General features: G+C 41.2%; 1 protein-coding gene across 1 annotated transcript; it reads right to left on the reverse strand.

The window, feature by feature from the left end:
- Positions 1-5,082: 5,082 nt before the first annotated feature.
- ATP6V1G3 (ATPase H+ transporting V1 subunit G3) lies at positions 5,083-25,872 on the reverse strand. Its single transcript, XM_054981332.1, has 3 exons — positions 25,690-25,872; positions 12,120-12,220; positions 5,083-5,368 (listed from the first exon to the last, which is right to left on the reverse strand). The coding sequence occupies exons 1-3, from the start codon at positions 25,769-25,771 to the stop codon at positions 5,195-5,197; spliced, it is 357 nt and encodes a 118-aa protein (XP_054837307.1). The 5' UTR covers positions 25,772-25,872; the 3' UTR covers positions 5,083-5,194.
- Between the last annotated feature and the right edge of the window lie 169 nt (positions 25,873-26,041).

Raw genomic sequence — 26,041 nt, forward strand, 5'->3', positions numbered from 1 at the left:
AACATATAATATCTATTTTAGTAGTATATTAGGATAGATAAGAAAAGAAAAAGAGATATAATTAGTAGATTTAGGCAGCAGGTTGGAAAACTGTTGGAAGTCTGAGATAAAGGGGGGAGGGGAAATGGTGGGGAATATGGAAATGAGGGTATTAATTAAAAAATTTGTAATATTAAACTTTACTCACCCAATAAAAATTTTTATTAAAAAAACACTCGTTTTCAGATTGCTTGATGGTCTGAAGACACCTTACGAAAAACCTTGTGAAATCTTAAAGGAAATCTGGGGTCTGGTCATTATCTGCCTGAGTGATGTTAAGGAGATGGGATAGATATGTTATAAAAATTGACAATGAGAAGTCAAGTAGCAACTCAAAGATTTTATTCCAGCATTGGCTTTTGTGAAGTATAGCCCATTTCTTCTTCAAATGCAGTGTACTGTGTCCTTGCTATGAGAATGAACAAAAATAAAGAGTAGGGACAAGAGCAGTTGTAATGCAGCAAGAACAGGGTGAAATGTAATTATGTGAAATTCAAATTTAAATCATGAATGTACAGACTCATCTAAATGGCAGTAATGGGCTATCTATGTTTCCTAAGCCTTTAGATCACAATCGGAAGGGAACCAAGAATTAAAGGGTATTTTTAATGCTTTTAAAGGGTTTTTTGTAATGCTTGTATGCTGTTGAAACAGGGAATAAACAAGAAAAAAGTTGAACAAATAAACAGCTGCTTTGGTTATTAAGCTGCAAGAATTTTCAAACTTCTTTCTAGCTCCAAGAGGAGCTTATATTGAGGTCACTGTAATAAGCACATTGATTTACATTTAATCGGTTAAAAGGAAGATGATTACTTAATAAACATTGCCAGTTGGTCAGCAGTTATGATATGTTATTCTGTTATTGCCTGTTGACATAACTAACGTGAATTTTATCAACAGGACTGAGGGTCAACTTTTTGCCTGTCTCTGCTACTGTGTTTTGTAGCAGGAGCATGGTGTTCAAACTGTAGCAGGTGATAATTCTATGCTTTGTTTGCAGTGAAAAGCTGCCACTCTTAAATCCATGGGATCAAGCCAGGTGAGTTTGTTCTGATCTGCTGACAACCCTGTTTATGTTAGTGTTCACATTAGTGCTAGTGAACAGGTTAGTGTTCTTAACCGCAAATGTGTGTTTTGTCCTGCTTCTCATGGGATGCTGTATTTTAATTAGAGCAAAGATCATTGGTTTATTCCTGTTACCCAATATCTGACAGGGATAAACCACAGAATTAAGGTGATTATGAAACTAGAATAGCTGTAGGGAGACTGGTGTACCCACATCTTGTAAGTCAAAGAACAGAGAAGGTCTTAAAGAAACCTTACATAGATCACGCCATTCAGTCTTTGTGCATTGTCAGTATGGCTGAATGGTGCTCTGGAAAGATAATACGTTTGCAAGACAGCACAACTTTCTATGTGCTGCCGAGCGTCTTGCATATGCTTTTAATAAAACTCCCAAGCAATATAACCTGAGCATTTTGCAATAATAGCCATGTAACCACGACAATTGATAATGTTCCAGTAGTATGAAGTGTGTGCTTGCTTTCTGGAAACGAGGAACAATGGGCTATAAATAAGGGCAGACCATCATGGTAACGGCCGGAAAATAGCACAGCAGTTACGGCACAAAAGGCAATCGCTTTATATACAGGCACAGAATTCAAATGATATTGAAATGTGGGTGTATTGAGTCTGTTTATGTGCCATAAATCTATATGGGTTCGTTTGGCTGTGTATATACAAAACAGAGCATGCGTGCCTCTTTGCTGTCTAATGAGAGCAGGCACATATTGCTTTCAGTGATTTGTAGAACCTACGCATGTTTACAGTTCTCTTGAACTTCCAGATTGCTTCACTGCATAAAAACAGGTCTCAGTGGTTCATATTTTTTTCCATTGATTGCTGCAATCCTATGTGTACATACCTGGAAGACAATTTATCTGGAAATTTGTTTGCATACAAAGATGTTCCCTGAGCTTACTGTGGAGAAATGTTCTCATTTCTCATGTATCCTTTTCTGTTTTTTTTTTTTACTATTTTTTTTTTTACAATAGTCAGGCAGCACCCACTACAACTACCTCCATCTCATAAATATTAGTAAAGTTTGTAATCATTATTTGCATCTTAATAATTTACATGGAATTCATTGCCTCATGATCTGGTTATATTCCATGGCTCTGATGGCTTTGAACAGGTATTTAACAAATTCATGGCAGTTAAGTCTATAAATGGCTACGAGGGGAACTGGTGAGAACTCTTCTCAGGGGAGAATGCTATTCCTCCATTGGCTTCCATTCTCCCCACCCAGTCTGGTTTTGGTTCCGCATTCTTTCTAGCTCCACTGGCTCTTCTCCCCCCCTTCCTAGGGTTTGCGGTGAATACACGTTTGTAGCTTATTGAATTGTTTATTGTATGTATCAGTTTCCTTTTACTGCATTGTCTTCTTCTACTTATGTGACCCACTTTCTGCATTGTGGGGTATTGTACCTTAGACTTAAAAAAAAACAATTTTTTTTTCCAATTCTGTAAACCTAGGCCTGCTTAAGTGATTGCTGAAAGTCTCTGTTGTTTGTTTAATTTTTAAAAACAGTATCTAAGCAGGTATCAGACCAAGAGTGCAATCCTATGCAGTTACTTCAGTCTAAGCCCATTGATTTGGCTGTTTTCCCTAGTGCTTTTTGTACCCCAAGCAATACATTCCTTTTCAGTCCCTTTTCTTCCTGGCTCCTGAACTGGACTGCCTTGTAGGGACTGGGGCCTCTTCCTCCAGCTTTTTGGGGGCTTGAGCTGCAGCTGAAGAGAACTGCCCTGCCCTGTAACTCTTCCTTCACAGGCGCTCAGCTGACTTCAGGATCCATGCAGAACAGGCTCTGTGTAGCCTGACATCTTTTTCAGAAGGATTAGTGTCACCCTCTTCCTTTTTATGGTGGTATTTATCCACAGAGACTTGTATATTAGTTAATGTAGGGCTTGGGATTTTTTTTCCATTTTGATTTTGGAAAATTATAATGTATTTAGTGTTGATACAGTTATAAAGACTCATACACATTGTGTCAATCATTCTTCCAGTAGCCTTGGGATGGATCCAATTCTGGGTTGGATAAACAGCATTGGGGATTAAATCCTGGCCCTTTAGCACCACAACTGCTGGTCTTTAAAAAAAACCAAAAACCTGTTGGGGAACTGATCACAGCTCTTCCTCCATCTCAATGAGTTGTACACTGAGCAAAAGTGTTCTGACTGTGTGCATGTATGAGAAATGCTCTCAGATACAGAAGTCTCCATCTTATATCAGCTGTTCTGAACAATCACATTCATTGGCTTTCATTAAAAAAAGATTCACATTCCGCAGACACAAGTGGCTCAGGGACTCCAGCGTAAAAGCTAACTAGACTCCACTTCGTGAGCACAAGATCACACATCAAGTACAACAGCTCAAGCCCCTATTTTGATTGTTGTAGTTTAATTGCATTTGTAGGATTTGAGAGATTATTTACCTTTTGCAAGAGCAATGCTTGCTTTCAAAGTACTGTTTAGAATGTCACGGCAATCAAATTGTTACCCATAGTTCTTGAAGGGTCAGGAACCTCCTCTTTGGAGGAGCGGCAAAAACCCAGTGTGATTCAGTCTTACTTCTACAGTATATTTTGATGCATTGCAAAAGTATTTAAACTGCTCCACTCATTTAGCACTTTTACTCATTTAATTTTAAAGGCATTGAATACTGCTTGTTTACACTGAGAAACTTAGGGAATGCAAGTGCCAATAAAGTGCTAATCAACAGGTGCATAAATGTCTCAGAGGTTGGGGGAGGAATGGAATGCAATTTCATTCCATCTCTCACATTTGCTTTCATATATAAGGATGTGTCCTTGGTTAACCTGACTTAGATTTTTACATTTAAAATTATTTTAAAAACAAATTATAATAAGCTGCAGGTGGCAAGTGTCATCTCAAAAGAGGCATTCCCTCCTATGTGTGAGAGGGCGGGGGGTTACCTCTTCTAAGATTATATCTGCTGTGACATAAGGGATGTTTCCACACTGCTTACCGGCCCTGGAACATCATGCCAAGCTCCCAGAACGACAGCGTATTCCTGGTGCAATTTCGCCGTGCAATTTTGCCTGGTGCAAATTGTGCCAGAAAGATGCTGTCATTCCAGGAGCTTGGGCGCAATGTTCCATGGTTGGTAAGCAGTGTGAAAACGGCCATAATCTAAGACCAATAGAAGTATTATTTGGGGTTTGTTTTTTTTAGAATAGATGCTATTTTTCACACACAGATATAGATTTCAATTATTGAACTCATCTACGATTAGAGCCCCAAACAGTAATCCCGTCTCTCTACATAATTGAATATAATTATGCCTAATGTGTAAAACCTACATAATATGTATGATAGTTGCCTCTCTTGATGTTAGAAAAGTGCTAAATTTTAAGTCTCTCTGTCTCTTTGTGTGTATGTATTTTAAAAAATACTTGGTTATTTTAAATTCTTCACATATTGCAACAAACAGATTTCCTATGACAGGCCAAGTCATACAGAACATTTTTTAAAGTAGTAGAGAACATAAGTAAATAAGAAAAAGACACCCACTGAAAAGCTGCTGGTGTCAAACAATTCCTTATTCCATCATTGCCCATATTTAACTGACAATGCAATCCTAAGCAGAGTTACATTATTCTACGCCCATTGACTGAATGGCTCTAGAAGGGTATAACTGTGCTTAGGATGGCACTGAAAATCCTTGCTAGCTATCAGAAAAAAAGGGGTGCGGGTGGGGAAGAGGAGGAAATCCACTCCACCAAATGCTTGTGCAAAACCTTGGAAGCACAAGTCACATCACAAATCTTCTAAAAATCTAGGGGTTTTTTTTTTTTTGGCTTGCAGTTTCTCACATACAGAGTAGAAATGTAGAACATGACAAATTTCTAAAACATGATATCTTCTACTTGAAAAGAGCACAAGACAATTTTAGTCCCCGAGGCAGAGTACCCAAATTGGTATCCAAGTCTTGCTGATAATAAAAACATAATAACTGACTTGATTTGACCCTTTAATAGTACTTTATAATCTGTGACTTGAGGAAAACCACATCACCCTGTCTAATAGCAAAGCCATAATTGCTCTTTCTGAAACACTTCCATAAAGTGTTTTAAATAGTGTAGGAATAATTTGTGTGGATTTCTGGATTGATGTCATACACCTTGTCCAAAAGATGTCCCATCATGCTTTCCGTGTTGTTACGGTAGTTACTAGTGAGATCCCGGATCTTTGTTGCGGTTTCTTCATCTATTTTTGTTGATAGGTTACCCTGAGAGCCCATTATCTGCAAGTCAAACAAGACATCTTGTGAGCGAAACAAATTTGTAAGCTTATTTATACTAGCAGAGGTGTATAACTGCCAGAATCTCTTATCATTAACTGCCTTGCTCAGATTTTGCAAACTTAGGGCCGTGGCTTCATTTACTGAGTCAAGCACTATCTCATTTTGGCTCTTTCTCTTTTGTGAGATGTCCAATTTCTTCCATTGAGTCCTCTTGCATGTGCTGGAATTTAGAGAGGGACCTGTCATTTCATGCTGCCTTTGAGGAAGAAAAAAAAACAAAAGGAAATTGTAGTGCTTCTGCCCTGGCTAAAGCCTGGTGCAAAATGAAACATCTCTGCTTCCAAGTTCTTTGCACACAGAGAGTTCTCAGGAGAGGGAAGGGTACTTTCTCTCATGTTGAACAAGGTTTTGGAAGAAAGGCTCAGAAAGTGCATAACAAATATAATACATCCAGATTAGACAGGTTTTGTCTCAAAGATCTACATGAAAGAAAATGTTTGATTTGTAATTAACACAATAAAATTAGTGGGGGAAAAGGACATAAGATGGCATTTATTTTTTTGGATGCTGAAAAGGCATTTGACAACCTCTTTTGGACTGTCTTACAAAAATAGTACAGAATTTAAATTGTGGCCTAAGATTTGAGAACTGGATACAAGGAATCTAAACAAAATAAAAGGCTAAGATGTTAATCAATGGAGTATTAATGGAAGGATTACAAATTGAAAAGGGGACTCAAAAGGCTGTCCACTGTCACCACAATTATTCATCTTAGCAATGGAAATTTTTGCTTCAAAATTAAGACAAGATTCCAAAATTAAAGGTTTGAAAATGGATGATGAAGAATTTAAATTGAAATGTTATGCAGATGATGTTGTTTTGGTGATTTTGAACCCACATGAGACATTACCACATGTTATGGAACACCTTGTGAGATTGGGAAATTTTTCAGGATTTAAAGTTAATAGGAAAAAAGCTAAAATAATTCCCAAGGTTTTGACAAGGCAAAAAGAAAAAATTGAGGAACTGTTGGGAAATGGGATGTGAAATAGCAGTAAATCCAGTGAAATATTAGGGCATAAATTTAACAGGACAAAAGGAAACACTATTTAAAGATAATTATGAAGTACTTTGGAGGAGGATTCAAAAAGATCTTGAAAGGTGGTCGATGTTAAAATTGTCTTGGATAGGAAGAATTTCTACAATCAAAATGAATATTTTACTGAAAATTAAATTTTTATTTCAAATGTTACCAATCAGTATAAAAGACAAGACACTGAAAAGCTGGAAAAGACAGATAAATCAATTTATTTGGAATGACCAAGAGTAAGATTTAAGGTACTACAAGATGAAAAAAGAAGAGGAGGATTGGCGGTACCAAATATTAAGGTACGTTATAAAGCAGCCAGTTTGGTTTGGACTACAGATTGGATTAAAAACCCAAAGGATAGATTAATATGATTAGAAGTGGCTGATTTGTCTGAAGGGCTACATAATTACCTTTGAGTGAAGAGAAGAGCAAGGAGGGACACAACATAAAAGCCATGTGATAAGAGACAGCTTGATCCAAACCTGGGACTCAGTAAGAATGAGGATAAGCCCTCCAATATCACCAATATTGTCATCAATTGATGCTTTTTCTGATAAGAATCAGAAAAAAATTAATGACTTTATAACTTATCAAGATAATGACGGTTTCCTCACGGTCTAAAAATAGTGCAATACTCACGGAAGGCTGTCAGCATTCCTTGCATGATTTTTGACAAAGATTTTTCACACCATCTGTTTACAAAACACCACAAATCACATTTTGTAAATGGATGGCATCAAAAATTGCGTGAGGAAGCCGGCAGACTTCCGTGAGTATCATGCTATTTTTAGACCATGAGGAAATGGCCATGATAAATTCTCAAGGGGAGATAAAATCATGGCAAGAAACCCATGATGAAGGAAAGGAAGTATAATGGCTGACTTATCTTCAGGTGGTCTCCAGATTAAAGAGAGCTTTTAAGGATTACAGAGGCCACCTGAGGGATCTTACTGATTTTGAGAAGACAATTACACAGAAAAAGAACCATAACTTGGGCCAAATTTACAAACTTCTACTTAAATATGATACAGAAACAGAACAAGTTAAAATTTGTATGCTAAAATGGATGCAAAAGTTTGGAGAAGGAATAACTTTTCAACAGAGGGAAAATTTATGGACTATGGGAATAAAACTTACAGCAAGCCAACCAGTGAGAGGAAATTGGTACAAGATGTTTTTTAGATGGTACATTACACCAAAACATATTGAAAAGATGGATAAGAAATATGTAGGGTTATGTTGGAAATGTAAGGAAGCAGATGGTTCCTTTTCTTTTGTGGTGGACATGTAAAAAAATTAAAATTTTTGGAAAGATATACACGTTGAGATTCAGAATATTTTAAAAATTGATTTTGCCATGAAACACCAGACTATGTTGTTGGAAATAATACCAGATAATGTTGACAGAACACTACATGAACTATTAAAGTATTTGCAGATGGCAGCAAGAGTGGTAATAGCAAGTAAATGGAAAGAAGGAGAATGCCAAACCAGGGAAATCTAACCAACAACAGAGAGTATCACGGTAAACAGTAATTATGCAGCAAAGAACCCGCAAATATTTACTAAGCATCCCTTTAAATGATAACAATAAATAGAGATGTAAACAATTTCTTGGGAATGCTCTTCACCACCTGTGGGCGGGGCATGTGGCGGAGGCGCTGGCTGTGGCCTTCCCTGCTGCTCTGCTGCCTGCGGTGGCAGCGGAGATGCCGGCTGCAGCCTTCCCCATCGCCCAGCTGGCTGATGTGGAGGCAGAAGTAGTGGCGCGGGTGGCAGAGGCGCCAGTTCCAGGCTTCCCCGCCACCTTGCTGGCTGCTGCGGCACTGGAGGCACCAACTCTGGCCTTCCCTGCTGCCCAGCTGGCCGCTGCGGAGGCGGAGGAAGCAACACGTGTGGTGGAGGAGCCAGCTCATGCCTTCAGGATTCAGTAAGTGGGGTTGAGGTTCGGGGAAGGGGGGCTCAGGGGGGTGAGGGCCTCACTTCGGTATGCTCTGAATCATTATATATATATATATATATATATATATATATATTATAGAGAGAGAGAGAGAGAGAGAGAGAGAGAGAGAGAGAGAGAGAGAGAGAGAGAGAGAGAGAGAGGACTAAATATATATATTTAAATAAATATATATTTAGTCCGCTCTCTCTGCAAGCGGGCTCAGAGTGGAGCACAACACAGTAATATACATAAAATAAAACAACGGTAGCCACTACATTATATTAAAAACATCATTAATACAGCAAGGCAAGGGAGAATTTCTTCCACACACACAAAACTAACAACTTCAAAGCAGCAGAAGTTCCCATACAGACACACTTTTTTAAAACTTGAAGTTAAAAGCTTGCTGGAAAAAATGGATTCTCAAAGCTACACTGGCATAGATATGAAAAAACATAATAGAGATTGATAAGTAGTGTATACTTCTTATTTCTAAGGCAAACCATTCAGTTCCCTGTGTGGAGCTGGCTTTGCTTAGCTAATGGCAAAGAGTTATCTTGAAGCATAAAGAGCATCTCCTCCTCTTCCAAAAGCCAGAGCCATCTTTTTCTGTTTTCTTAAAATAGGGAACTCAAGGCACCCAGCACGGCTCCTCCAGCTGCCCCTGCAACATTGGTAACCACTGTCACACCTGAAGCACCTACTGATTGCAATGTAGCAACCAGGCTTCCATCAGCCACTCCTCCACCATTAGCAATACCAGATGCTGACATCATACTTGCAGCTGTAGATCTAGCTGTAATTCCAGCTCCAGTAAAACCCAGTACCCTAGGAACTGCTAGGAAAGCAGCAGTGGCCACAGCTCTAGCTCCAGCCTCAGCAGCAACAGTGACAATGTCAGCCATTCAGATATTTTGACTTCTCTTCACCTTGTACAGGAAACACTTGCGCAAGCCTTTCCGGAGTATGAAGCATACCAAAGTGATTCCGATAACCCAAATCCGAAGCAGCTTGCTGCTTCGGGTTTTGGGTTATTCTAAATCTTTTTCCCACTTCAGGTAAACCCAAAGCGGGAAAACTGAATATTTCTCCGGTGCACACCCCTAGTTGCAGCAGCTATTGAACAATTGCATTAGTTTCCTGTGCAAGCAAAGTGATGCTCAAAATTCTACAACAAAGACTCTTTTCATATATGGAATGAGAAATGCCAAATGTGCAAGATGGATTCAGATAAGGACCTAGGGATCATTTTGCAAATTTACAAGGTTAATAATAACATTCGATTTATAATAATATTTGATTTATATACCACCCTTCATGACAACTTAATGCCCACTCAGAGCGGTTTAGAAAGTGTCATTATTATTCCCACAACAAAACACCCTGTGAGGAGGGTGGGGCTGAGAGAGCTCCAGAGAACTGTGACTAGCCCAAGGTCACCCAGCTGGCTTCAAGTGGAGGAGTGGAAAATAAAACCCGGCTCTCCAGTTTAGAGTCCCACGCTCTTAACCACTACACCAAACTGGCTCTACTAGTAATGGAGCATACTAGTGAATTTCAAAATAAAATCAACATGTGTTTTATAGATTACAGCAAAGCTTTTGACTGTGTGCATCATGAAAAGCTGTGGATGGAAAAAAACCGAATCTTGTGGTTCATGGTTCATCAAATTTCACAAACAATGAACTTTCATGAACCTGTCCCTGGTTCGCGAACCAGTTCTTTTGGTTCATGAAAACGTCCCATCCAGGTCAGAAAAAAAATACTTCCGGGTCAGTAGAAGGTCACTTCCTGGCCATCAGAAGTTCACTTCCGGGTCACCAGAAGGTCTGCAGGAAGTCCATCCCCTGTTGCCTAGGAAACTGATTGATTGGTGCCAAGATGTCTGCAGTGACGAACCAAAAAACGAGCTAAATGAACCAGCCTAAAGTTCGTGGCAGTTCATCAGAAATGGGATCTGATGAACTGCTGGTTCGCAAACCACGAACCGGGCTATTTTGTGCTTAATTTTGGTTCGTGTTTCAGTTCGTACCAATCTCTACTCTGGATAAGAGACTTCTGTTTGGATAGAATACGGAGGAACAGAATGGTTTCCAATTGGCAAAGTTGTCAGACAAGGATGGATATTATTTCCTGATCTGTTCAACCTATATGCAGAACATATCATAAGAAAAGCTGGAATAGATGTAGAAGATGGTGGGGTAAAATTGGTGGAAGGAACATTAACTATTTGAGATATGCAGTTGACACCACATTACTGGCAGAAGACAGTGATAACTTGAAATGGCTGCTGATGAAGGTTAAGAGAGAAACTACCAAAGCAGGATTACATCTGAACATAAAGAAGACAAAAGTAATGATGACTACTGAGTAATTACACAATTTTAAGGTTGACAATGAAGAAATTGAAATTTCTATTCCTTGGTTTAATCATCAACCAAAAGTGAGAGTGCAGCCAAGAAATCAGAAGGAGACTAAGACTTGGAAATTATGGCAATTTGAAAGTTACTAACTGGGGAAACTATTAGGGATAGGGATCTTTACCAGTTAAAGTGAAGTTTTAATTATTGTCAAGTTTAAGTTCTAAATAGATTTGACTTTAATGGATATTATTTAGTTTATTAATGGAATATGAGATAATAGCATATAGAGAGAATAGATAAGTAAGTTATAGAATAAGATATGGGTTGGAAAGCTGTTGGAAGTCTTTGAAAAAGGGGGGAGGGAAATGGTGGGGGGAAATTGATATTTAGGTTTTTAATTGAAAATTATATTTGTAATTTGTACTCGCCTAATAAAAAAAATGTGGTTAAAAAAAGACGGAGACTAAGACTTGGAAGGACAGCCAAGAAGGAAGTAGAAAAAATCCTTAAGGACAAGGATTTGTAGTTGTGGAGCAAGATCATGATAAACCACAATAAAAGAAGCCACAGCCTCCAATTTCAATATCTGAGCAAGGCTGTCAATGATAGGACATATTGAAGGTCTTTCCTTCATAGGGTTGCCGTAAGTCAGATGTGATGTAATGGGATATAACACACATGCATGTGCCAGATCAAAATATTCTATTTTTTCCGGGCTTTTATTGGATTTTAACTCATTTTAACCCATTTCATTGAATTTTAACCCATTTTTTACTTGACTAGTTTAATCTCTTTTGTGATATTATGACCTGTGATTTTATGCTTATTTTGGCCTGCTTTTATGTGGGTTTTATGTTCTTTTTGTAACTCTGTTATTGATTTTCTTGGCCACGGTATGAATTTTGCTTTTCAGGTTAGTTTTAATTGGTTGCATTCTTTGAATTTTCATTGTTTTATTTTATTTGATGTTGGGAACCATATCAAGGAGTTTGCGGAAGAGGCAACATACTGATTTTAAATCATTTATAACTCCATATATTGTTTATAGCAACAGTCAGTGTGTTGGATCACTCACTAAGAGAATGAAAGATGAATCAAATTAAAGCCTATTTATGTATGAGCTACATATAGAACATCCAGAGCATATTATTAAATGTATCAGAGTGAGGAGGTGCGGACACACCTCAGCAGTGCAGAGAATACATATATACTAATATATGCACTGAGCAACTGGGCCACATTTTGCCTTCTGTGTATGATGAACATGCTAATCCTCAATCATTCTAAAATAATTCTCAATTAAGCAAGAGTATAAACCAGCTAACTATCCAATCTCCCCTTTGTAATCTTGCTTACATTGTTTTGCTTGTGTCTGAAATTCTTCTCTCTGTGTAATCTGTAATGGTCTATCTCTGCTGTGGCTTCTTCCTTGGCTTGCTTTAGCCTCTTTCCCTTTCCTGAAAAATAAGAAGAAAATCCAAATTCAGTGACACAGGGATTATGATACAATTGAATATTATTGAATTCTGTATAAAGTATTTATTTAATGTTTTGAGTTCCCAAGTGTTTTGACTGGGGAAAGCATACAATGATGCAGTTATGTAATTTTAGTTATGTAATTTAATAGTTATAAGGGTATCCTTTAGATGGTAACGTATATTTCACCAAATGCTTACTAGCCACAGTAGGCATGAGGTGTGTCTGTTAAACCCATGAGCTAGTCCTCTGCAATTTCATCTGAAAGTCTGGCTCTGACAGTGCCACCGAGATCATAGAGAATGCTACCTGCCACAATTACCTACACATAAATAAAAGGTACTCAAAGGTACTCCAGAAATTACTGCACTTTTATTTCTTAATTCAGACTTGCCAAAGGTTTGAAATGCAACATGTGGCAATTCAATGGGGTTATTATGGGATGCACAATTCCCTAGTAACTAGATTCTATACTACATGGAGGCAATAGGAGTGAATCTTGAGCTCCCAGACCCTGTCTTATATAGCTTTTATTGAATAGGGTGGAGCTGGAACCCATCAGGTGGAAGAACCTGGTTCCTCAGGGGACAAAATGAGATGATAATATGGTGGTTATGGGTGGAACTAGGGTGAAATTTCAGGCAGATCCTGGTAGAATCAAAGAGGTCATTGGTTAAAAATTTCTTTCATCCCTGAAGTTTGCTGGCCTTTGAGAACTTGGCAGCTAGTTCCCTGTCACAATAAGAGTTCTATGGACAGGGCCAGTGCTATACTGGCCACCCTAATACAACCCACTGTTCATGCACCCTGTATAGTACCCTGCCTGTACACAGGCAGTCCTCTTGATTCCTCTGGTGCAAAATGGGGTAGATGGATTGCACAACAGGGTGCATGCATATGAGCCTAGCATGCGCTGTGATCCATATATGGTGAAGCAGCATGCAAACCTGATACTTCACTCCTATCATGTGCATATGCTGTGTGCCTGAGCCTTTATATTAGATGAAATCTGTGGATCATTATATTTCCAGAATAGTTAAACATTTGGTATATCAAGACAACCCTTGAACATCTTATTTGTTCTTATTTAAGAAACGAAGGGAGTTTTTAAAAATAAAATATACTTTTTTTGTAAGCTGTGTCTGCATTTTCCCCAGAGCACATAAACTTCTGAGTGCAAGTACAATTGCCCCCATTGTCATACAGCCTGTTCTCTTCTTCTGTCCCTCATGTGCCGGCAACAGGAAGGAAACTCCTATTGATTTTACTGGGTGTTTTGATTATGTGCTGCTGACTCCATGATCAGGCCCATCTTATTTACTAGTTCTCATCAACAAGCAAATATTTGTACTCTCTAACTAAACGGTACCGGGCATTGGCAAGGCATATCCTTTGGTACAATCATTGATGACTCCCTTTTATACTTTTGGCTTTAAATAATCAAATATTCCCCCCCCCCCCCTTGCAATGGAAACAACCCGAGAACAGATTTTAGTTGTCGTTGATGAGAAAAGACTTTATTCTGCAAGATTTGCTGTATTGATTTGCTGCCAGGAACCCTTCAGTCCCCACCAACTGGATTCTATTTAATGCTGGCAGATTTCCAAGGCACTACAAAGATATAACTCAGCCACTAACTGAGCTGCAACATTTACTTTTTATTGGGTCTCTCCCTCCTTTTCGTAACATTTGCTAAATGCAAACGTGAGTAAGAACATCAAAGCAGATCTCCAGCATTAATATGTTGTAGACATGAAAGTGAAGGTAAAGTCAAGACTTTCAAAAAAATAACAACAAACAACAACAGGAATGTAACTGTGTTCAGTGACCCTTTAGGGACCAATAAACATGAAGCCCTCACCCTAAATCCTGCAAAGACCCTGATACATGCCAGCACAACAGGACAAAATGTATTATTTGTAGACCTTTTTGGTTGTTCAGTTTCGGTGCTCCGACTGTGCACAGTGCATGTGCTACATGTGCTCCTCCCAATATAGACAATCACCATTTCGTATGAAAAGGGGCAACGTGCATACAACATTGGTATGTGTAAAAGGAACCAGATTTTTGAAGGAACATGTTCATTCATACCAAAGGTGTATAAGCATTGAAAATATGCATGTTGACCACAAGTTACACCATTCATAAAAAATGGTGACTGCATGTGTAGTGTATGCTCCTGTTACTTGCAGATGGAGTGGAAAAATCAAACTACTGGATTGTAATCCTACATGAGTCTGAGATCTCTAAATAAATTACGGGGGCATTTCAACCTGTACTTATATGGCTCAGGGTTCTCAAGTGGTGCAGTGAGCTCTCTATCCCAGTCAACAGCATGTCTGCTTCAGTGCTGGGAGTAGGGGGGGGGTTCATCTAACACATGTGAACTTTGCAGTGGCTTCTTTGGGACAAGGAGGAGTGAGTAAACAGTCCCATTCTTTGTATGACAAGTTTATACAAATAAGGTCCCTTTAAGAAAAAATGTGCTGGGGCAAAACCTCCAACTACAAAGCAAGATGTGGCCAGAACAGCAAAGAACAACCTGGAGAAAAATCTGGAACGTCCTCTGACATGGAGTCTCCTACTGTGGGCTGGTATAAATGGATAGTTCATAGTCTGCATTCTTCTCAACATTAAAGAACAGGGCAGATCCACAGTTTTAACGACAGTCCAACCATCTGGCACTTGGGAACCATTGCAAGACTGCTTTGGGGGCAAGCAGAAGACGGCTAACCTGCTTGTTTCTCATAGGATACCATTGGTGGGTGTATATTTGCACTGCAAAAGACACATGCAGGGGCAGATTATAGAAAGCTGGTCTTGAGGCTAAGCATACGTGCTGGGAAGTCCCCAGTGCAAATCTTCCTAGCTACACACTCGCTAGAGAGCCTTGGAAAGCTATTGTAGCATAAGCTTTCGAGAATCAAGTTCTCTTCGTCAGATGCATGGTACAGAAACTGGTCAAATATAGAAGAGGAGGGGGGAGGAGGGGAGGAGAGAGAAGATGCAGTTAGGGGGGGAGAGGGAGGGTGCAACCAAAACATTCCTTTGCTAGTAAATGTAAACATCTCCTTTTGGTGTGGGGGTCAGTTGGCTTGGGTGAGGCTTCAAAGGAGTTTGCCGTGTTAGTTTACAGCAGCAAAACAGCTAGACCATCCAATTCCTATGTAGTATAAGCCTTCGATAACCACAGCTCTCCCCGCCAGATGCATCTGACAAAGAGAACTGTGGTCCCCGAAAGCCCACGCCAGGCGCCACTGGGCTTCGGATACAGAGTCAGTATAAAGTCCATTCAAAGGACCTTTGAATGGACTTTATACTGACTCTGTATCCGAATGGTTTCTTTCACGTCTTAAGTCTATGTTGTATTGGAATTGAAATAGTTGGTGGCCTGATGAAGGAATTGCCCTGAAACAAGCCAAATTAGATTGGACCGGTGTAGCTCGTTGCCACTCAGCGTGCTCTTCCGATGTCTTCAACCAGTTCCTACTGGCCTCTGGACATCGCGAATTAACAGCGATGTGACTAAAGATAGAACCACTTACCTGTTGGATTCTTGAAGACTTTTTCTTTCTCTCAATGGTTGTTGTTCAAAATTGTTACTCATTGTTGTAATTTCTATTGTAGATTTGTACTTGGGACATTGTTAATATGTCTTTTGGCTTGCTTCCTTTGTTGTTTTTCGGTGTAGCTCTTATTGAGGAAGCTTTTTCCCTCCTGTTCTCTTTCTTAACTGTACGAAGTACCCGGCAACACAAGCTCACTTAAAGCAGAAACTGATGGTTTCATGACCGCTGTATAAGACAGTATAATTGCTACCAATAACTATCAAAATGTATAACAAAGATCACAGATAGACCCTTTTGAAAAATGCAACAAGGTAAGTCAAACAGAGGACAATGCAATAGCTGGTTGTATCATGTTATTCAATACAGACTATCTTGCCAGATGTTAGATTGCATAAATAATTCATTAGTTGCAATCCCAACTAATTGTGTTCAGCACTTTACTACAGATGTAATTCTTTCCCAGTCGTTGAGAACCACATGGTGACTTGAGCATTCTCAGAATCACTACTAGGGGTGTGCATTTAGAAAGTTTCAGTTTCAGTTTCAGCTCCAAGAATTCTAGAATCATTCCATTTCATTACTAGTTTGTTTTGGTTCAGTGAGTCCTGGCTTGGAACTAATCCATTTGTCAGACTATGGAATCCCTGTCATCCAGAGGTCGTCTCCCCCTTCTGCAAGAAGCGAAAGTTTCTTGATTTCAAAAGGTTTATTGAAAGACTAGGCTCTGATTCAGGTGTCCATATTTCAAGGCCTGAAGAGGTCTTGACTGAACTTTAGCAGGGTCCAGCCGGGCTGGCGAGAGGAAAGTGACAGCACCGCTGCTGTCCCACTCGAAGGGGAAGGGCGCCCGGGCGCGGCGATGGGAGCAGCTGCGGACCTGGGCGGAAGCCGAAGCTGTGGCAGCGGCGGCCGCTTCTTTCCCAGGGCCAGCCCCACTTCCCGCCGGTTCCCGTCCTCCGCCTCCCCCAGCGGCTGTGACGTGGTCAGTTGGGCGGCCTGCCTGGCCCAGCACTGCTCTGATCTGAACCCAGAGCCCCTCGTCCAGTTCAGACTTGTAAAACACACCTTTGGGCAACTTAATAGGGAACTTGCACTGCATCAGAGTGGACAGGACTTTTCGGGCCAATTTGACATGTTCTACTCCCGTTTTCTGCGCCACCAAACTTAGCAGGTCTCGGATCAAAGAGATTGGGTAGGCATTGGTTGTGGGCACTGTATTAATGCCTCTGAAATCCATGCAAAGTCTCAGTCCCCCATCTGCCTCCCCTACAAGCAACATTGGTGCTGCTTTCCCCGTAGCTGCGGCTCCGGCAAGGCCCAGGGCCGGTGGTGCTATGTGTTCAGCCAAGATCCTTTCTAGGCCTTGGAATATGGATACGTGTCAGAGCCTAGTCTTTCAATAAACCTTTTGAAACCAAGAAATTGTACTTCTTGCAGAAGGGGAAGACGAACTCTAGATAACAGGGATTCCATAGTCTGACACCATTTGGGTCCCCCCTGCAGTCAATCCATTGCATGCATACATGTGCAAACACACAGTTCTTTACAGGGGTGGGTAGAGAGGCTATGTTTTTGCATATAACCAAAAAAACAGCATCAGTTATTCCCCCTGCTAGTCTAAACCATTGATCCACTGATTTTGTCCTCAAGCATAATAACATACACAACAACAACAATGAACTCATGGAAAGTGAGTGTCATTTGGTGGTGCAAGGGGGTGTTCCCAAGAAGGAGAATGATACAAGTGCAAAAAGCAAGCCTGTTTCATGTTTGAGTTTTTTTCTTTTTCTATAGTGCTGGTAACTTATTACCTTTGCATTCTGCTGTTGCCTGTTGGTTTCATATTTCTTTGTGCTTTGCTCCCACAATGAGGGGCGAATCCAAATCTCTCCTTTTGATGCTCAGCATTCTGCTGCAGAATGGAGTGTTCTTGCTGCCAATCTTCTCCCATCACCCAAGTGCAGGCAAGCAGGCAGACAGGCTGAATCCCCACCCCACCCCCGCTCAAACTGATTTTACCTTTTCATTTTTCTGTGGGGGCAGGCAAGATTGTTTTTGAAAGGGAGGAGTTATACTTTTGAAATTGGCTCAGAAAAAAAGACTATGATAGCAATTCTACACAGATCTACTTAGTCCCATCAATAGTGTTTACTTCCAGGGAAGTCTCTTTTGAATTGCAAAGCAGCCTATTCCTTCCAAACGTTTCCAAAGCTGATAGGAGGGAGGGATTTTCCCTTGTGTAGACTCGATTGGCAAGGAGGAAGATCCATTTCCTTGGTAGTTACAGGGCGTGGTGTAGGGGGATGCACTCACACCATGTGCATTGGTTTTGTTCACCCTAGAAACATCTGAGCAAAATAGGGGAGCTTGAGTGCTTGAAGCTAAATGACGATTTAGATATATGCAGAACAGGGATAATCAGTGGGACACCGGGACTCCTGAATAGGGATAACACACTTCGCTTTATCCAAACACCTTTGTGAAGCTCAGGTACTATGCTATTATACTACAAAACCAACTTTAAAAAACACACACACCAAAAAATGCTACATACCCATAAGTATTATAACTGGATTTAAAGTAGTTAAATACCGTAGCGAAGCACGGATATCAAGCTAGTGATTCTATATGGGGAGGATCCTATTATAACAGATAAAACAATAGATTGCAATAGCCCAGACATAGTTCTGGTGAACAAGGAACTAAAATAGCAACTTCAATATGCACTTCAATACCTTTCACACTTAACATAAAAACTAAATTGTGAATAATTTGGTAAATACCAAACTGTAGCCTAGAAAATAAAATATGCCTATTCATATTGTAGCCTTCTTAATATCCATTATATGAGTTATTCCAAATACCATGAAGCAAAAGTAAGAGAGAATAAATGTGCCATCAATCCTATTAAATATAATGCTCAAACCTGTCATTCTTCTAACTGGCCATATAAACAGGAAATTCCAGGGTCTCAATTGACACATCTTGCAGAAAGAAATACAGATCTAAAAGTACATATACTATCAGGAAGAAAAAGAAAACAGTAATAGTAATAATAAATACTATAATGTGTTAACTACCACTCCATGCTAAGCCATCACATAATTCCAGAATATTGAGGTCACAGCCAACATCCATGCTGTCCTCCTGGAGGGAGGTGTGCTCTGGCACCTACCTGTATTGGTGCCATTTGCGCGCACGCATGCACATGCTCCCAGACCCTTGTGATGACATCACTTACAGGAAGAGACATGGTTGCGTAGGCTGCGGCTGCCCTGGGAGTGCTCCTGTGCTCCTCGGGGGGACAAATTGGGCCCTAATCTACCAGAATTGGGCCCAAATTGGCCTGGAATTGGCTGCTGCAGAGCATGGGAGTGCTTCCATGCTCTGCAATGACCCAATCCAGGCTGATTTGGGCCTGAATCAGCCCGTTTTGGGCCTGAATCTGTCCGGATCTGGCTGGAATCAGCCTGGAATGGGCTGCTGTGGAGTGTGGGAGTGCTCCTACACTCTGCAGTGGCCCAATCTGGGGTGATTTGGGCCCAAATTGACCTGTTTGGGGCACAAATCGGCCTGGAGGAGTGTGCTGCGCCCCCCAGGAGCGTGCTCTTGGAGGCCCATGCCTTCCCCACCATCCAGGTGGGGAGTGGTGGGTGGGAGCAGGGGATCCCCTGCCCCTGACAGAGGAATGGCAACCCTGCAACAACCCTGTGAGGTAGTTTAGACTGAGAGTGTTAGACTGAGAGGTCACTCAGGAAGCTTCTATGGCAGAGTGGGGATTTGAACCATGGTTTCCCAGATTCTAGTCGGATACTAATCACTAAACCAAGCTGGCAGATTTAGCCTGAAGAACAAAAATATCATAGAGCAGAGAACAACCTCCCCCCCCCCCCGCCCCCCGTGCTGCCATGACCCTGCAAAATTTCCTGTTTCTGCTTCTAGAAATCCCATATACCCCCAGAGGAATCAGGGATTATGTTACTGAGCTCATCTCACTGAAATCACCTTGCAGGGAATGTGCGGTTGCTGTATCTCGCAAGATATGATGGCTGTTGATTTCTGTTTCTGCTCTTCTGGTGTAACTCAGGAGTCACTAGCTGAAGTCAATGGGATTGAATCAGAGGACGACAGATCAGACTCAGATCCTAGCTAAGCCACATTTTGTGAATGCTTTTTATTTCAGACTTGAGGCAATCTTTCTCCCCTTCTGCCTTTGATTTCCCTCTAGTTTGCTGTGCCTCATTGGATTGACTATGGTTGCCCCACACATGCAAAACTGTATTGGATATGACATGTAGCAACGGAACTCCTCTGGGCATGGCACAGCAATGAACTAGAAGCTTGGAAAAACAAGTCTTTTCAATAGATCTGTAGCTTGAGACAACTCTAGATAAAACGGACTGATCTGGCAAAAAAATTATCTGCTCAGTGGGCAGTTCAGGCCCAAGTCAGTACCTGGATCTGTGTGAGCAGTTTCAAGGAACAGCAAGACATGAAATACTTTTAAAGGTTTCGCTTCGATTTACAGGCCACTTGTCTTGCTGACTTCGCTTATCGTGGGATTCAAAGAGAGATCAAGTGTGATTATACAAAGAAGAAACAATCTGGTGAGGAACCATGTGGGTTTACTGAATATCATTTCATCTTCTGGGATGCATGCCCTCTCTCCTCCTCCTCCTTGTAACTTAATTGCACTTGCCAGACTCTGTATGTTACGGTGATCTCTTGGATTATGTCCAGATGGGCAAAAAATGTTTTAAAGGCTTATTTTTTCCCCTGGAAAGAGCCTGAAGTGTATGTTTTACTAGGGTTAATGTTTATTGAATATGACTGAGCTAAAACGAGTTTGGTGATTGCTCTGAAGCCTCTGGCAGCCACTGCCCTGGAAGTTGGCTGAGTCACTGAAAATGCTTCAGGATGCCCTACAGTACGGTATTTAGATACATGTTCAGGCTGTCTATCAAGCCTCAGCATCTTGCCTGATTTCCAGGTGTTTGTGTATGTTCAGCCATTTATATGACAAAAAAAGGAGGTACTAGATGAGTAAAACTCATAAAAGAAACCTAATTTCTTAAAACATGACACCAGCTGCATTGGAAAATTTACTGCACATTAATGTGCCATAGTATCCTTTCTAATTCATCTCTTAGCCTCTGCCAATCAGTTGGGGCCTCAAAAATATTAAGATAAATAAGCAACTCTGCTTTTTATTTATTTTAACAGGTAAATCAATGCAGAATCCCAGCCACCCCATTTCCGTTTCCGCTCAGCAAAATCAAATAAGGTGTGCTTGATGCACAAGATACATTACTAAGTCCTGGATGTTGCTGTAACATGGCAGCTTCTTAAAGTTTCCCACAATACCATTCACACTAGTCATCTGCTGTTTTTCATTTCATTGAATTTGAATCCTGTGAGTAAATTGGCACCGATATTGCAGTGTCATAGATGGATTCAGCCACTATACAACAACCAGTGCTGTAGATGGATTCAATCACTATATATTCAGCTATGTTACACCTGATTGCATCCCACAACACAACCTAGATGGAAACCTGCTGTTTTACTCTAGGCAAGCCAAAATTAATGAATTGGCTTGGATAACATTAACCTCTTGCCTTTATGGACTAGACTGCACAAACAAGGGCCTGTTGTTCGGTCATTCAAGGACGCAGCTGCCATCAAGGGTCGGGATACAGAAAACCTAATTCATACCAGTTGTGTGGATCTCATCATATCAGAGGTGGTGGCAGGGATATGGATTTAGGTTCAGTGCCTTGTAGTCACAATCTGGCAGTAGGTGAAGGTGAGTAGGCCAAAGACCAGATGATACTTTATTAATATCCATTTACTAACAGCAAAGTTTCTTTCCAGATTTTTTTCTTAGATGCACTATAGAATTTTTTTCCTTATAGGAAGGGAAAATCTATGAGAATAGCCTGGAGACTTCTTCCTTGACTTTCATAGTTAACCTATTATTGCCATGGCTTAGAACAAGCCATGGGATAGGTTAAATCCCCCTCCAGATGTTCAGGAACTACTTCTCTGTATTGTGATGCCTTGCATGCTAGGGAATATGTACACGCAGCAACCACTAATGCCGGGCTAATTGTATATGTTTTGCCCACTCAGTCATTGTCCTCTCTCTGAGTAGGTGCTGATTACTTGGGAATACCCATGCAATTGTCCCTGTCCAAGGGCCCCTCTCTATAGAACCAGACCACCTACTAGGTAATTCTGTGGGTCCTTCCTATCCAATCATTGTGCGCCTTCTAGCCATGCCACGATCAGTTAGAAGGACTAACGTAAAACAGTTCTATCATCTGTTGCTTCCAGCTATCCCATACCTTTCTGTTTTTCTCCCTCTTTCTTACTCTTTCTTCTAAAAAAATGCAAAACACTAACCTGCAAAAGAAAACGGACATGCTGCCACTGCTTAGGTTAGGTTTTCAATTTCCTTTGGCCCCAACCCCCTACCCTTGGGAAACTGAGTAGCAGGATTAAAAACAGCAACCCTCGTCAGGGTGCACATTCCTGCTTGTACGTCCCCCTGATCCACCATTAGGAATTCAATGCTTTAAATGACCCCTACTAATGGCAGTCTTTCTTCAGAGTTTCAGGTGCTCTGAAGGGGCTTCACTGTTGATGATGCCTGTTGAAGAGAATCCTCTTTTCCTTCCCACCCTCCAAACAAATGAACAAAAATTGGAGAAGTGTGCAAAAGAGAGAGAGAGAGACAGTTGGCGATACACAACAAACTTTTCCAGTCTGTGCAGGTCATGTTTATAGTAGGACATGGCAGGACTGCCTTTGTTCAGAAAGGGCAGGTTCATTGTTTTACTTCAAAATAGAATCTTGCTGATGGTAGAACACAGAGCAGGCTGGGCTGCTACTGTCTGGTACAGATTGCCTTCGAACTGGTCTTTTTTCGCAAGCAGGTTTAAGTTTGTCACAGAGGTGCAGGTGACTCATTAACAGCCCAGCCCCCCTCCCCCAGCTTTGCTGAGAAAGGTTGCAGAGCAAATGTCCCTGTAGGATTGAATCATGCAAGCTACACAGCTGTGTAAAGTGAGTCAGTACATTGTAGCAGTTCGAGTACCAGATTAGGAGCAGGGAGATCTGGATTCAAATCCCTTGTCATAGGGTTCCCAGTTGCCCTCTGGTAGCGGGTAATCTCCTGGGGGTTTTCCCCAATGCCCACCAATTGCTGCCGATCGGCAGGAGGTGGAAAACTGCCCAGTGATCACCCACCAATGGCAGGCAACCTGGGCAAATGCACAGTGGGCATGCTCCTGGTGGGGCACGATGATGTCATTTCCTCAAGTGACATCATTGCATCAGCAGCGGGCATGCTCCTATGTTTCACAGGGGCCAATACTTGCCCCAAATGGGCTGAATGGCATCCCACAAAATGCAGGAGCATACCCGCTGCTGGTGTGATGACGTCACTTCTGGAAGTGACATCATCATGTCAGTGCCTGGAGCATGTGTGCACTTTGCGCATGCACAAGGAGATTCCTCCCAATAAGTATCAAGTCCCCCTCTCCCACCAGGAGGGTAAAGGGACCTGGCAACCCTACTTGTCAGCCACATGATTTATTAGCCAGCCTTAGGCCAACCACACTCTCGTAGGACCTGTTTAAAGTAGGAAGCTGTGTTGGTCTGGAGTAGAACAGTAGAATTTGAGCCCAGTAGCACTTTAGAGTCCAACAAGATTTTCAGAGTGTAAGCTTTCAAGAGTCAAAGCTCTCTTCTTCAGATATATGGAGGAGTGGAGCTCCCTGAGTCTTTATATCCCTGTCAGGACTGAAGTGGGAGGGGTGAAGCAAAGAAGGGGATTCAGGATCTAAAGACACAATGCAGCTTGATTAGAGCAGAAATTAGTATCTGTAGTGAGATAAGAATCCATCTTATATGTCTTTTCCATCCTGGGAGGGTGGGGTATCCATTGTTCTGAACTTATAAATGAACTCAGGTTCAGCAATCTCATGCTGTAATCTGCTCTTGAAGTTTCTCTGTTTGAGGATAGCCACTTTTAAGTCAGCAATGGAATATCCTAGTAGAGTAAAATGTTCTCCCACTGGGTTTTGAGTGCTGTAATTTCTAATGTCAGGCGCAGCATGCGGAGGCTCCCCCGGCCACCCGCTGGGACCATGGTCTGGGACCATGGACAGCTTCCACACACCATCCCGGCTGCCCACCGACCAATGGGGCCAACTTTGCTGTGTGATGACGTCACCAAATGGTGACGTCATCACGCAGTCCAGGGCGGGTGCGCGTGCACATAGGGGGCAGCCACGGGTGCCAGAAACCCTGGTGCCGCCCCTGCGATTATGATAAGCCACTTTTGATTTATGTCCATTTATTGTTTTGCATAGGAACTGACCTGTTTGTACAGAGTGGAAGGGCATTGCTGACAGTAGCATATATAACATTGGCTACTCAGACTGAAAGTAGCTCTACAGGGCTGAGAAGGGTTTTCCCTAACACAGTGAAGATGCTGGGGATTAGATATGGGAAGGACTGCTTGCAAAGCCACTGAGGTCCTGTGCACTGAGATCCTGTGCACTCTAGGAGAAAAACAACAACAATACAGTTTTCTGTGTGCACAAAAGGAATGGGAATGTTGGATGCTGCACATTCACTGTAGTGACTGCAGAAGGCTCCATGCATAGGACCTACATGAGACACTGTAAATCCTATTAACCTCTGGATATCTGCTGACATTCTGTGTGCAACTTTGTCTTCCAGAGTCAGCAGAAATATATATAAACAGTCTATTAAATCATAGCCACCCTTTATGAGTATTACAAGTCACCCAAATCATAAGGTCCTATCATTAGGGCACACCAGAGTACATCTTCAGCTCCGCATGCTTTGCTGCGGGTTTTTGTTTTTCACCTACAGAGCAGAGTGTAGGCCTGATTGTTTATGATGGTAGGTAGGTAAATTCATTGTATATGGCAATTGGCTTTTGCAAAACAAATCTATATAGCAAATTTACAACCATAAAATGTAAAAAAAAAATGGAGATAACAGACAGGATTAAAATTATTCAAATCACAAGCATGACCCAAATTTACTGCTCAGAATTATGAGATGCTTTCTTAGATACCACACTTGCCCTTATTTTCCTAGCAGCCAAGGCAAAAAGTGCCACTTTATAGCATCCACGTTGGATACCACATGAACTAATTTATTGGAGTCAGAGAAGGAATATATAGTATTTAAAATCTTGGACAGGAATTTCTTTCTGGGTTCCACATTATAAAAGACAAGCCAAAACATAATGAAGAAGATCCTCTACTGGTAAAGAACTGTTTATGAGCCTGTGGGACTTCTTGCCCTTGTCCAGATGTGCCCAGACTCATGCAGCTGTGCATTAAACTAGTCTTCTTACTCCTGTGCACCTGAATCTGAGGACTAGGAAATCCTTTGAAATGGCAGTGTAAGGGGAAAAAAGGAAGCTAAAGGTGCTAGGACTACTACTTTGTCAATGAAATCCTAAGCAGAGTTACTCCAGTCTAAGCCCATTGACATCGATGGACTTAGACTGGAGTAACTCTGCTGAGGATTTAACTGTTAACCAGAAAAAAGTGACACAATGCATAAAAGAAGAGAAATAAAACCTACTTTCAGGTAATTGGGACGGAGACCATTTTCCTAAGCAAAACATTTAATAATCGATTGTGGTACATGCACAGCTGTAAGCAGGTCCCAAGACAGCAAGGAGAAAGAGATGAAGAAAGAGGCAGCAGCAGGAGACAAAAGCTTGTGTGAAGATGAAACAGAGCTGGGTTTCCTAGGAATGACTGCTTTTCTAATGAATATTCAGCAAAACACAAGGGGAAAAAAATACACCAACCCAGCTCACAACTTACTCTTTTTGGCTTCTTCAAGTTTGTCTTTGGCACGCTTTTCTGCTTGCAAAAGCTGCTGGATTCCCTGAGATTGGCTAGTCATATTGTCCCCTTGATTTCTCTGGCCCTTTTGCCAAATGAGGAAGAGAGGCCTTTATGTGACACCCTCCAGGTTTCTTCCTTGTGTGTCTTATTGTGTCAACATTGAAGGCATCCAGTGTGCTCCTTCCAATCCTGCTGAAGCTAGAGTAATGCTCTGGGAGACCAAGAAAATAAAATTAATGTCAGGAAGGAGCACAGGCTAGTTTGACTTTCCTTCTGACTGGTTCATACAAGACAGCTCCAGTGTTTTGAAAATATGGTAGGTTCTTGT

This window comes from Eublepharis macularius, chromosome 5, assembly GCF_028583425.1.
Source record: "Eublepharis macularius isolate TG4126 chromosome 5, MPM_Emac_v1.0, whole genome shotgun sequence".
NCBI lineage: Eukaryota > Metazoa > Chordata > Lepidosauria > Squamata > Eublepharidae > Eublepharis > Eublepharis macularius.

Excerpts from the sequence above, each read along its gene's own strand:
- ATP6V1G3 (XM_054981332.1), bottom strand. The coding sequence starts at position 25,771 with ATGACTAGCCAATCTCAGGGAATCCAGCAGCTTTTGCAAGCAGAAAAG. Across the intron at positions 12,221-25,689 it reads ACTTGAAGAAGCCAAAAAGA|GAAAGGGAAAGAGGCTAAAG; the intron begins GTAAGTTGTGAG and ends CTTATTTTTCAG. Across the intron at positions 5,369-12,119 it reads TCAGACACAAGCAAAACAAT|ATAATGGGCTCTCAGGGTAA; the intron begins GTAAGCAAGATT and ends TTTGACTTGCAG.